The sequence below is a fragment of the Emydura macquarii genome, unplaced genomic scaffold (assembly GCF_026122565.2).
Source record: "Emydura macquarii macquarii isolate MOO-44397 ecotype Brisbane River unplaced genomic scaffold, CSIRO-AGI_Emac_v2 contig_968, whole genome shotgun sequence".
In the NCBI taxonomy this organism is placed as follows: domain Eukaryota; kingdom Metazoa; phylum Chordata; order Testudines; family Chelidae; genus Emydura; species Emydura macquarii.
In genome coordinates, this window is record NW_027131105.1 from 1,066,154 (window position 1) to 1,080,123 (window position 13,970).

At 38.7% G+C, this 13,970-nt stretch overlaps 1 protein-coding gene across 2 annotated transcripts in view; it reads left to right on the forward strand.

Moving 5' to 3' along the window:
* SYN2 (synapsin II) overlaps positions 1 to 13,970 on the forward strand; it is a 347,358-nt gene that overhangs the window by 289,995 nt on the left and 43,393 nt on the right. For both annotated transcript variants that reach the window (XM_067543755.1, XM_067543756.1), the window contains exons 8-9: positions 617 to 691; positions 3,656 to 3,758. In XM_067543755.1, coding sequence (XP_067399856.1) covers positions 617 to 691; positions 3,656 to 3,758 — 178 coding nt within the window. The remainder of the gene's footprint in view (positions 1 to 616; positions 692 to 3,655; positions 3,759 to 13,970) is intronic.

The following is a 13,970-nucleotide window of genomic DNA, read 5'->3' on the forward strand; positions in this document are numbered from 1 at the left end:
TTAGAGGAGAGTCCAGAATCAGAACCTGAAGCTAGATCCAAATTTCACAGGTAGAGTCTATCTTGGTTAGGGTCAAACTGGAACAATGACTCTGAACTGTCCTGAACCTTGGAGTAGTTCAAAACATGCATCTGACTATCACAGTTAGGGCCTAACTATAATGGGCTAAAATGAAAGTTTGGGATGAATAAGATATTCTTAGCGTAATCCATGTTATTTGCTATGCAGTTAGAATTAGTTCACAGTGTTGGTGCATCCATACTAACCACTGGTAGCTGCAGTTTCATAAGTGTCTCTTACTAATATCATGACTAAACAATAACAGTTGTCACAAACAATTATGAAAGTGAATAGGCAACAAGACATGGGGAATAAAATCTGCCATTGTTATACTTTATAAAACCTTATTTTTTACTAAGACTTGTGCTATCAGTTGAATTCTTCACAATGTGGTGTTATATTATAAGCAGCAGAATGTAGCCATTGGTATGGTAAATGTGTGAAAATAAGAGCAACTTAAGAAAAGTGGTGAAGATTACTGCTCAGTTTACTGACAATAAATTTAAGTGTGCTAAAGGTACTCAGTTAATATTGTATCTGTAATTTTTTTCCTCAGGAGGACTTCCATATCTGGAAACTGGAAAACAAACACTGGCTCTGCAATGTTGGAACAAATTGCCATGTCAGATAGGTAAGTAGAGCCTCAAGAATGGACTAATTAAAAATTTTTAAAACTTTCATTTTAAAATTAAAAATTCACATTGCTGATGTTAGTGCAATTAGTGTTAACTGAAGGTCCTCCAGAGCACCTTTTGAAAAATTCATTGAATGAGCGAATATGACCAAGGTTTTCCAAAAAAGGGGTGTCTTAAAGTTAAGCTCCCAAATCCATATTTAGATTCCTAAGTCTAAATCTGTATACTTGCCTTCAAGCCAGTCAGGATTCTATTCAGGCATTTCACCACCACAGCATTAGTCCACTTGTCATTTCTTCTGACGCATTTCTCCTCTTCTCCCCAGCAGACCTCTCCTCCTAATACATTGTACTTTTCCTCTCCTGCATCCATCCGTATATTTTCTTTAGCTTGGGCTAAGTTTCTTTTTCCATGCAGCCAAGCAGTCTGCCCTTAATTTCAGCCAGAGTATTTTCTTCTTTGTAGTCCTACTGAATGGCCTATGCTTTACCTCTTGAGACCTCTACTCAGCTACACTGAGTTTCTTCTCAGCTTCTGGGATGTACTGCAGACCTCATCTAGCTACCTTACCATAAACACTATAAGTGGCTTGCTTGTCTCCACTTTGGAGTTACAGAGAAATAATTATCAGACATTAGTTAACGTGCTATAAAAATAAACCTTTGTGCCAGCAAATACAAAGCTTGAGAGTAAAACAGAAATCCCTTTGCAAAAGCCAGCAGCAGTAAATGAACATCTTCTTCACCACACATATGGATTTGCGTGTATATATATATATATATATATATATATATATATATATTTTTTTTTGTGCATTCATAATGAAGTGCCTGCACCAGTGTAGGAAGGAGTGAACTCTTCCTGCCAAGAGTTAAGGGAATCTGAAAACAGACCCAGAATAATTAAGGGTCTGAGTTAATATCCTGAGATTTACATATAATACTTCATGATATGGGGATGTCTGAATTTTTGTAGCTCCTGGGATTGGCAAAAAAAATCCCACTCCACATCCTGGAGACAAAATTTTAAAAATCAGAGTCTGCTGAAATAATGAAAAGAGAATGTGCAGAGCACATGTGCACTTTGCAGCTGTAGCATGTTCTCAGAGACCCTTCCATTTCAGGCAGGCCCCACTCCCCAAACCTGAGGGCTCACCTCCCTCTCCACATCAAATACTCCCTAAATATGTCCGCAGGGAATGTTATCTTTTAGTTTTGAGGGTCCTCTCTTGGACACTACAAGTTATATTAGCTCTGGGAAAATTAGGACTGTGGCCTTTGGTCAAACCTACCAGGCAACAAGCCTCTTAACACCTGTAGCTGTCTTTTGCAGCTCAGTGTTTTATTGGCAAAATATGGAATGTCAGAAACTGCCTTCAGCAAAATCCAGTTGATGTTTTATGGATTTCAAACGATAGCTTCTTTTAAAGAGAAATAACACAGCTCTGCAAATACAAGTTTTGTATTTCCCAAGGTTTGCTAAACACATCTTGGCATATTACAACAAGAAAAAAAATGTTTGTAAACAAGTGGACACCAGCAGTGCAGTCAATAAATCCACAATTGTTGAAGCTTGAGAAATATCCAAAAATCACTAGTTTTGGACAAAAATATTTTGTTCAAAGAAGAAACAGCAAAATTATTTTCATTGCAAAATGTTCCCAACAGGATTTTTTTTAAAACATTTTTACAAATTTCAAAGTACAGCATTCTGCTTTAAAGAGAAACTTTTCTGTTGGAAAAGATTTTTAAAAAGAAATATTCAAAATGTGCACAAAATATTCAAAATGTGCACTAAGGAGAGGATATTATTGCTTAAGATATTTGTGTGAATAAGAGCTTTATCCCTCACAGCCCAGCCTCTCCCTTCCCTTTGATCCTACAGGGAAATCAAAATCCTGTGTTTATTACAGCAGGTTTTTTGCAGTGGAAATTACTATGATGTGGCAAATTGATCTTTATGGCTCAAAGGCTGGATCAAGAAAGAGGAGGAGATGAGCTGTAAAGGAAACAGCTCTCATTTAAATGCAAATATTTAACCATTAGTTTGCGTGGGAAGAAAAAAAAATGTGAATGGTAAATGTCTTTTCTTTATTTAAAAAAAATGTGATCATCAGCCTCTGGATTAGGAGAACTATAACATCTAACTATATAAATGATTTCAGGATTGTATCATCAGTACTATGGCTCATGTTCAGATAGGCTTTTAGTTAACAGAAGTTCTCGATACCACAGCTGTAATCTTGGATCCTATGGGCCAGCCTCTAACCTTGAGCATGTTCACATAACTCCTATTGTCTTCACCTAATGCTGCATGCTCATAACTGAAAGCACAGTATGTTGATGTGTGCACTGAGATTTTATTACTCCCTCCAAACACTATCCATTCTAGTCCACCCTCCACCATAGCAATTACTTCATTTTTTTCTAGCAAGAAAGTCCCACTTTGACTCAGTTACTGATCTATTAGCCAACCATTTCATGGGGATGAGCACAGGATGGACAGACCATTCTTGTATTGAGAACTTTGAGTCACTCTTTACTGTAGAGATGAACTATCCAACCCAATCAACATGTGGAAGATTGAAGGACCATTGCTGGACTGCTACTGAGCTCCAGCTAATCTCAGCTGACGAGTGACAATTTAGGGGCAGTGACAGCCTTTCATGGTTTCAATCAGCCTTGAGGGTATTCTAAACTATGTTGGAGCTAAGGCCAGTATATAGCACTCAAGAAATAGGAAGCCAGCTCCTCTGTGACACCTCTACGCTGTGGCTAGTGGACACCAAGCTAGGATTTCTACGACACAACTATAGTAAATGAAAATTCAGTAAAGCTGACAGACTCAGAAGATGACTGAATTTAAAGCAACTGTCCAGCTAAAAATCTATCCAACTAGACCTATATAATAATGCGGACCTGATTTTATTCTGATGGGAATTATTTTTTTCCACACAACAGGTACAAGCTCTGGGTTGACATCTGCTCTGAAATGTTTGGGGGTTTGGACATTTGTGCTGTCAAAGCTGTACATGGCAAGGATGGAAAGGATTATATTTTTGAGGTAAGACATGCCATACTTGTCAGTGAAAGCATTTCCTTGTTAAGAGACATGAGTAAAACCACTTTGTGTATGATTTAGGCTTCCATCTCAGGTTGTTTGCGTTTCAGAGGATGCAGTATTTTTTTAAACAATATTTAAGTCATAATGCAAGACCACATATCCAAGTTAGGGGCACTGCTTGCTGGAAAATGTAACCATATCATAGACTAATGTTTTCTAGTGTCTAAGGAAATTTACACACACTACAAACAAACCCAAATGTAGATGTCATATTTTCCTAACTCTGAAGCTTTCCTTCCTAAATGGGCTCATCAACAATACTTTGGTGTAAGATTTGTGGACAACATTATCCCAAGGAAACCCCAACAAAATTACATCTTTACATGGAAAGGGAAATGAAGAACATAGTGAAAAGAGTGTGCCTTTTTTCAGCCTACATGCAATTTTTAGGTCTGATACCCCATGAACCTTCAATGCTAGAAGACACTCTGTGCTTTTCAAAATGATGGGTTTCTAGCCCTGATGGCTTTTAATCATTTGGTTTAGCAAAAAAAAGAAAAAGCAGCCATCACAGGTTATTTATCTAACAACGCAGGATGCTTTCTCAACATGCCAGGACAATCTGCCCCTAGGATCCCAGTTTTGTTGTACTCAAGCCACCTCAAGTAAGGTTCTGATTCTGCAAAAATAAAAGCATGGGTGGTTTTATCCAAGCCACCAAACTACACCAGGATCCAGATCCATTTCTAAAATAAAAGCAAAGGTTTGGTTCCTTTTCCATTCTGCTTCTTTGTGAGATTCCAAAAAAAGAAAATACATAGAGCTGTTTAAAAATGCAATTAGGGTTCGTTATTACGGTGGGTTCTTTGCACTTGCCACCTCCCACTGATATTAGTAGTAGTTGAGGGAGCAGGATCAAACTCAGTGCTGTACTCTCCCAACATTTGAGTTCATCAGTAGTAGCTCCCTCACATCTTGACGACTGATTGAGGAAACAGGAGCTCTACAGTTGACAATCTCTCTGGCCACATCAAAACTACTATATACATATCCAGCAGGATGAAGGAGCCATTCAATTCTAAACCCCCTATCTTCACTCCCACATATACTGCAACTCTCTTCGAAACATCCTATTTTGTTGAAGTCTATCATGCTTTTTTTCAGCAATAAATTTTAAATTTGTGTGAAGTTTCTACAAAGGTGGTTAACCTGGCTAATTGTAAGTGTGTGAAAGTATGTTTTTCCTTTAAAAACAAAAAAGGCTCTTTTTTGGTCTTCTGCTAATTCGAAATAGAGGATAGTTCTTGAATTTATGATTTACTATAGACTTAGAAAACAATCCTGCAAGGTTCTGAGCAACACCTGAAAACTGGTAAGCACCTTCCAACTCTTGCTGAAGTTAGGATGCACTCAGTACCTTTCTAGATGAGGCATATAGTCTTCAATGAGGACCAGTGCCTGTGACAGGTCTGGAAAAATGTTTTCACTTATTTAAAAAAAAGTTAATTAAGATGTTGTAACAGACAAGCACAGTACTTAATTTTTCTTCCTCCATTTGAGCACATACCTTAGCTATCTGCACCAGACATATTCCTGCTTTTAGAAAAAATTCTAATCAACAGTAGTGGGGCTATATCAGCAACCAACTTAAGGACCATTTAAAAATCTAGTATATCATAAACTGAACTGAAATTACAGAACTGATATAAGTATGGTAATTCTTTGCTACACTACAGAATCAGCTGAAGTGTGTTGGAAATGGTGACACATTCATCAGCATGGATTGTTAGAAATGTCATTATCCATTGAGATGTAGAACTGCTCTAGACATTCAGATTCATGACATCTGTAAGACCTATGATTTCCTATAAACATGTAGAGGTTGCTATTAAAATGTCAACATTTACCACACAGTTCTTCTGAGATACCACAAAGATTGCCTACTTTAGGATAGGGGAAACCTGCACTATCTCAGATATGGTGTGATAACAGAGGGTATATGCTGGTTTTAAAATGGCAAACTAAGTAAACCCACTTGCACCCAATATAAGAAGATGATACAAATGTTGACTTTTTAAAATTGTAGACCACTGCATAATGCACACACATTGTAGGAAACATAAGTACACTTAAATCAAATTCAGATGTAGTGTTAGGACCTGCTTCAACAAACACATCCTCCCAGACAAAAGGATTGGGTCCCCTGTAAATACACATCTTCTGCATAGGCAGAGATGCCCTCTGTATTATACAAGGTTCATCATTTGGTGCATACATAAGCAGAGACTCACTGTATCAGAGTACTCATGGTACTTGAGTACTATTTGCATTGCTTCTTGACTTATGCTGACAGCAGACCAACTCTAAATTATTATAATTGTATGGTATTAAAATGTCTTTTAAAAATAACGCCAGCTATGGCCTCTGGAAGCTGATTACCCAATTTCATATTGTCCATCACTTTTCATTTTATATGCTGTTATCATTAATCACATTTGCCTGGTAATTTAGCTGATCTGTTGTTTTGTGCATAGTGACTTCAGATTTCTGTAATTTAAAGCTCTGCTTCTTTTCAGTCCTCAAAGTCTTTAAGCAAAAGACAGTACGAGAATCATACACAAAGTGCTGACACCACATTATGTCTCATGAACTTAATGTTTTAGCTGTACTTTTTAAAGCATCTTTTCTAAAGAGATCCATTATTTAGTCTAGTACATGTGCACTGGATGCAAGTGTTACTTCTTTGATATTTGATCCACACATCACACCACCCTGAAAAGTCAAAAGAAGGCTATGCTATTCTTCAGTATTCTGAAATAGTTTTTTCTTATACATGGAGGTGGATAGAATGTGATTCTTCTGTTCTCTGGCATATTTTCTATAACAACCAGCTATTTATTTGCATTTTAAAGCCTCCTAACTAAGCATGAAATATTACTAGCATTCTTGCTCTGTACCGGTGATGTGACTGATCATGAATAATGGACAGCATTTGTGAAATACACTGAATTCATGAAGACAGAAATATGTTGTAAGAGATGCTGAGCAAAACTGAAGCAAATTTACAGACACTTAGCATCTTGGAATAAGAAATAAACCTTATTCTGAAAAAGAGAAATCTATAGCCCCTCATTGTCAAAGCATTAGCTTGTAGGATTTTTCCCTCAAGGGATTTTCTATATTTTGCTTTGATATGTTTATAAATAGTTTTTCAATGTCTTTGGCTATCAACAATTACAGTTTAAAATACAGCTTTCTACATATTTTAGGTTTCCGGGTTAGGTCAAACTTCTCATCAGCAGCACCTCCTTCTCTCCATGAAGACAGATACACTCCTTTTATCAACCCATGAGGATTTTTCCACTGGCCCGAAAGGTGCTGCTTGCTGAGACCAATACAATAATTATTCCTTAGCACTTACTGAGTGGAAAAGATTAATACTGGGGCTGCTTCTATTTCTTCCTCATTTCACTAATTAAAAATGGCATCAATTAATGTTTTGGAACTGGCTGGCTAACAATAGTGGTGTCTCCAGTTCTTCTCTGGCAATGGTGACCTTGACTGCCACTGGTGTTGCAGGACTATGCTTCATTTGTCATACCCCCACCCCATTATGGCTCCTCCCAGAGAATATGGATTGTTTGTTTTGCGGCCCTTTATAAGTGAAACACCTGCTACTCAGTCAGCTCAAAAATGATATTCTCTGGGTTTGGCAGTCACTTCTGCCTCTCCCTCTGCATCTGTGCAAACATCATTACATTAGGAGCATTATTCCCTGTGGTTATGGAGATCTGTCCCCAGAATAAAAAATGCTGCATTTGTGTCCTGTCTCAGAAGCAGCCTCTCTCTTTGAAAGAAGCTGATGGAATCGCGAATTAGGAGTGGACAGCAAACCATTCCAGCTGTCTGTGGGTGCCTAAATCAGTTAATCTCTCCACCAGCACTGCTCTTGAAACTAAGTGGTGGGCACTCATCTACTTTAGCATATCCTGAAACACTCAGTGGACTGGCACTCTTCAAAAGCTGGCATGCACTCTTATGCATGTGACTCAGCATTACAGCTATTTAAATTTTGGGAAAATCTGATTTTTTTCCAATGAAAAATATCATAATTTGGTGATAAAAATGTGGATATAAGTTTGACGAAACTTCCTTAAATCCTCTTCACCCACTATTTTCTCAAATTTAAAAAACACAAAATGTTGATGAAAAACTTACCTTTTTTGTTTTTAAGCAAGCTCTATTGCAGCATCTATTTTTAAAGATGTATGTATGCTTATTTTCCAATTGTGTGGCCATGGTGTTGTGCATGCATTTTCTGGAAAAACAATTTAGACCTAAAAGTCTGAAGGCAATATGACAGTAAGTTGAAGCAATGTTCTGTACGTGGCATGTGCAAAAAACATAGTGATTGCCCCTTAAAAGTGGTTGAAATGTGGGATTTCCAGGTTGCACGAAACTTCAAAATTTCTCTCAGAGTGGAAATCCAAAAAAGTGTTAGTTGAGGAAACATGGACACATGGTGTTTCCAAAACTAACTATGCTCCTCAAAACCCACAGCTGCAGATTGTAACTGACATTCTTGTCAGGTTCACCACTGCTATTAACAGTATCAATTTCAGTCAGTGGCTGCCATGTTTTGTAGGTCTGGGGCAGGCCCACAACGTGGATTGCGCTGGTACCACAGAACCAGAGCTTCCACACACTAAGGCTGGCTGGCTACCTGCTCAACTGCATGGTGGGGCTGCTCTGGAGCCACACGCCCTTCTGACTTCTTTACAGGGTAATTGGTTTGGTGGATAGCAGGAATGCGGTGGACATAAATATACCTGGACTTCAGCAAGGCTTTTGACACAGTACCACATGACATTCTGATAAGTAAGCTGGATAAATGCAGGCTTGGGAGAACTACCATTAAGTGGATGCAGAATTGGTTAAACAACCACAAAAAAAAGAGTAACTATTAATGGAGGGATGTAGAAATAGAGAGCATACTGATCAAATTTGCAGATGACACAAAGCTTGGGGGGAAGGGATTTGCCAACACTTTGGAGGATAGAGTTAAAATTCACAGAGATCTTGGTAAATTGGAGAACTGGGCTATAGACCACAAAATGAAATTCAACAAAGACACATGTATGGTGTTACACTTAGGGAAGAAAAACCAAATACACAAATACAAAATTGGGGGGTAACTGGCTTGGCAGTAGCACTGCTGAGAAGGATCTTGGAGTAGTGGTAGATCACCACCTCCACATGAATCAGCAATGCAGTGCTGTTGCAAAAAAAGCAAATGCAATTTTAGGTTGCATTAACAGAGGCATAGCATGCAAGTCACGAGTGGTGATAGTACAGGTCTACTCAGTGCTGGTTAGGCCTCAGCTGGAGTAGTGTGTCCCATTTTGGTCACCAACTGGAAAGGATCCAGAGGCAAGCAACAGAGATGATCAAAGGGATGCAAGCTATATGAGTGAATACTGAAGGAACTGGGTATATTTAGTAGTTTGGAAAAGAGGAGATTTAAGGGGGAACGTAATAGCGGTCTTCAAGTTCTTGAAAGACTGCCATAAAAAAAATGAAGAAAAGTTATTCTTTTGCCACAGATGGCAGGGCAAAAAGCAGTGGGTTCGAACTACAGCATAGCAGATTTAGATTAAATCTCAGGAAAAACTTCCTAGTTGTAAGAACAGTGGGATATGGAACAGACTGCCTCAGGAAGTCGTGCAAACTCCTTCACTGATGGTTTTCAAAAGGAGGCTGGATAGCTTTCTGTTTTGGATGGTTCAGCCACAATAAATCCTGCATTGTGGTAGAGGGTTAGACTAGATCAGTGGCTCTCAACTTTTCCAGACCACTTTTCCTTTCAGAAGGTTCATTTGTCTTGCCTCCCCACAAGTTTCACCTCACTTAAAAACTTACAAAAACTTACAAAAATCAGATATAAAAATACAAAAGTATCACAGCACACTATTACTGAAAAATTGCTTACTTTCTTATTTTTACCACATAATTGTAAAATAAATCAATTGGAATATAAATATTGAACTTACATTTCAGTGTATAGTATATAGAGCAGTATAAAGAAGTCATTGTCTTTATGCAATTTTAGTTTGTACTGACTTCGCTAGTGCTTTTTATGTAGCCCATTGTAAAACTAGGCAAATATCTAGATGAATTGATGTACCCCCTGGAAATCCCCTGCATATCCTCAGGGGTACGCGTACCCCTGGTTGTGAACCACTTAACTAGATGACCCTTGCGGTCCTTTTTAACCATACGATTCTAAGTCCATCAGAGGATCTCCTGACTTCACGACAGGGAGCCTGAATGTCTAGATAGCCCCACTTTGAGCCACACTGCTGCAGACATGGGGCTTGCAGGCTTCTGGCTCCATGGCAGGGAACCTGGAAGCCCGGGCATGGTGGGGCTCTAACTGGAGCCATGGACCCAGGCAATCCACATGATGGGGCTACCCTGGAGCCATGGCCCTGGAAACCCAGATTCCTCCGCAGTTTGCTAGGCAGGCTGGCAGGGAACCAGACAAGTCCAATGGAAACTTGCCTGTGATTCGACAAAAGCTCATTGCACCCAACTAACTCCCTTTCACGAGGCATTTCAGGTTCAACAAACTGGCATTTTCCTAGCAGCTCTGCTTGAAACTGATTATGATCCCTACTATTTTCTTAGATCTGGGTCTTATGAGGATTCCTTGCATAACTGTTAGAGATTTCCGACATTTTTGAAAAAGAAGAATAGCTACATCATTACTACATTGTAGTTATTCATTTTTGCTGCCACTGCTATTTCTGATGCACTCTAGCTGGCTGTTCCAGCAGAAAGGTATCATTCTGAACACCTGTGGTGACCCATGTTCTATGGACAGAATAGTTTGCTACAGACTGTTGTGCTAAAAAGTAGCTGGCTATGTGCTAGGGCAAAAGGAAGCCTTTGTAGATTTACTTTCATACTGCAAAGGACTCTCTCTGTAAAGTCAAAGTCCTATTATAGACTAATGAAGCTAATTAAAGAATCACTTAGCTAGAAAAATTGGTTGTCAGGTTTATCAGCAGGAAAGCCAAGTAATTATTCTGTGCAGCTATCAGAACTGTTCATTTAATTTCTGTTCTTTTCACCTCAATTTGAATACTCAGCTGCCATCACCATTACACCAGAGACAGGCTACAGAAATATGAAAGTATTTTATGAATGCATCACTTCAACATTTAGCTTTTTAACTGTCTCACAAGTTCATGCTTATAAAACATCAATGTCCATTTAACAAAGTTCAACTTCTTTTCATATTTGTAATATAATAGATAGAATGACAAATGTTAAAAAATGCTTTCCTAGTTTTAACACATTGTTGCACAGCAGCAAGGCTTGATACTTTGGGCACAACTGTGCATTGCAGAGTACTAGCGAGTGCCATCTCTCCGCAATTCATTGTGGGAAAACCCAAAGTGGAAGAAGATACACAAGATGCTCTCATCATGGTGGTACAAAAACCTGAATTGGATAGAGTCATATACATTGGCCCCACAGCTCAGAGACATCCTTCTGATTTGTATTTAAATACTGAATTGGTTTGTGGAGTTTTATTGATACCTACCCTAAAATCTGTCTACAGGACCTTCTTCCCACCAGAAAGTCCTACCTGTAGCCCTGTAAACCACAGGCTTTGATAACCTTTCAGATTTCACTCAGAATGTTTTTGGAATCTTTAAACAGGTAGGAATTTTATGGCTTTTCTACATGAGGCATTAGTGTGGAATAGTTTGTGCACTTTAAATTTATGCCCTAGCTTACACCACGCTAATTTCCCCATGTAGACATGCCCTTAAAAAACAGATAATTTATCAGTTCTATTTTGAATGCCTGCCTATGTCCATTCCATGCTAGGTGTGTTTGTGCGCCACATAGCATCGAATGGACATGAGCAACACATCTCAACGAACAACAGGGACAGACAGTTAGTAACAGTCTTTTTCCCCATCTGTAAAATGGAGATGATACTGACCTCCTTTGTAAAGCACTTTGAGACCTATTGATGAAAAGCACTACATAAGAGTTAGCTGTTGTTATATACAATTCACATTACATAGAGATTTTTATTTTACAAGTTTTATAACTTTTTAATTTGAAACTGATTTCTGAAAATGTTGTGCTCCTAGGTGCCAATACATTTACTTACAAGTTTAGGGTATGTCTACACTGACAGCGGCAAAGTCGCCGCTGTCAGATCGACTTATCTGGATCGACTGAGTGGTCAGTGTAGACCTGCTTAATCGATCAGGAAGTCGACATACTAAAACCATCACCTCAAGTGATACAGCACTGCGTCAATGGGAATACAGTTCCCGTCAGCGCAGTGCAGTGAAGACAGCATGCAGAACAGAAGTACAGCAGTCGATGGGAGTTATGCAAGATACTCTGCGTAGCTTGCATAACTCCTGTCAACTGCTGCTGAATCACTGGGTAAGTGTAGACCAAGCTTGCTCCTTGAAGCACAGGTCTGGAAAAAACACACTATACCGATGCAATGAAAGATCATTGACTCTAAGTGCATTATCTTTTACAGATTTCATACAAAAGCACAAGAAATTCCTTGCTTTGGGTGGCCCTTACAAACATCAAGGGGAGAAACCAAGGTCATGGCCCTATTGGCCCATGAAGGAAAGCAGGCTGCATAATTTTAAGGAACAATTAATTTTATGTATTCAGGACCGGAGGAATTTCCCATAGGGAAATTCAGCTCTGCACTATCCCAAGCACGCCTCAGATAAAAGACTCAATCTGGCCCTAAATATTTAGAGACCATTAATACCAAGTCCACTATTCCCTCATTCCTGTAGATGTTATCATGGGATTGCATCTGTCTAAATAGTTTCAAATATGGATGATAAGGAAGCGAAATATTCTTAGGTTCACTTAAAATACTTTTAGAACAATTTCAAATGACCTACTTTTAGTAAATACCAGCGCCAATAAAGTTTAGGATTGTTTACATTATATCTAAAAGACAAACAACATTTAAGGTACTGTTTTTACAATGTAGTTTGCCCCAGTTCACCATTTATATCCCAAGATTCAACACAGTATGGCCAATGTGAATCAATATAACTGTGTGAAAATAAAATCTTTTTAATCTGCTATGCAGTTGTGGTCAAAGAAATGGAGTAAGCAGGAGTGATACACTAGATTCTTTGGTTAGCTGCCTGCACTAATGGTTTACTGGTAGCTCACCACTTTTATAAGTTCAGATGTAGTCAACTACAGTGCAATAGCTGGATTATTCCACCTTCTGTTTCCCATGTGGTTTCTTTGCCACGCTAACTATACATTCTAAAAGGTTGTATTCATCAGTGATGGGCTTCTTTTTTCATTAACTTTTTATTGTGTTTATAGATAAAGATACAAAAAACAGATGTTATGTAGTCAAATAAATACAGTCACTGCAAACCATCATTAGCTAGTGAACCAGGAATTCAGTGTCCAGTAACTACTTCACATGATTTATTGATATGGGTCTAGTTACATCATGTTATAAATACTTATCTTATGCCCCCAACTGACTCTACATCAACTTTTGAGAAAGCTGTGGCAAATGCTTCCTATATTCAATGCCCTCAGCAATTTTGGCTATGGTAAGGCAATATATCAATTAATGAATCAGGAGACAAACAAACAGACAGAACATGCAATACCCATGTAAAAGGTAACTTGGAAAATGCAGCTTTGAAACACCATTCAGCTTAGGATATGTTTGGCCAATTAAAGCTTTTTTTAAAAAATGTAGTGCTTTTAATTAGCATTTCATTGGTAGAGTGTTAATTCACTTGCTACTATACTGGAAAGCTTTAGGGATACAGTTCTAGCCATATTTTTCTCCCACAGGCACTGAGATTGAGCTCACTTATTTTTCTAATTTAGTTGATATTGCTTCAGACTCAGCACATAGTATTAGGGCTGGTCTACACTGGCAGCAGTGGTTGACAGGAAATATGTAAGCTTGTGTATCTCCCATCGATGTACTTACGTTGACATACCATGGCGTCTTCACAGCACTCCGTCAACGCTGCCTTCCGCCTTTTGGGGAGGTGGACTAATTGAGTCGACCGGAGAGTGCTCTCTGATTGACTGAGCAGGTCTACACAGACATGCTCAATTGATGCCGCTGCATTGATGCCTGCCGCCACGGCAGTGTAGACATAC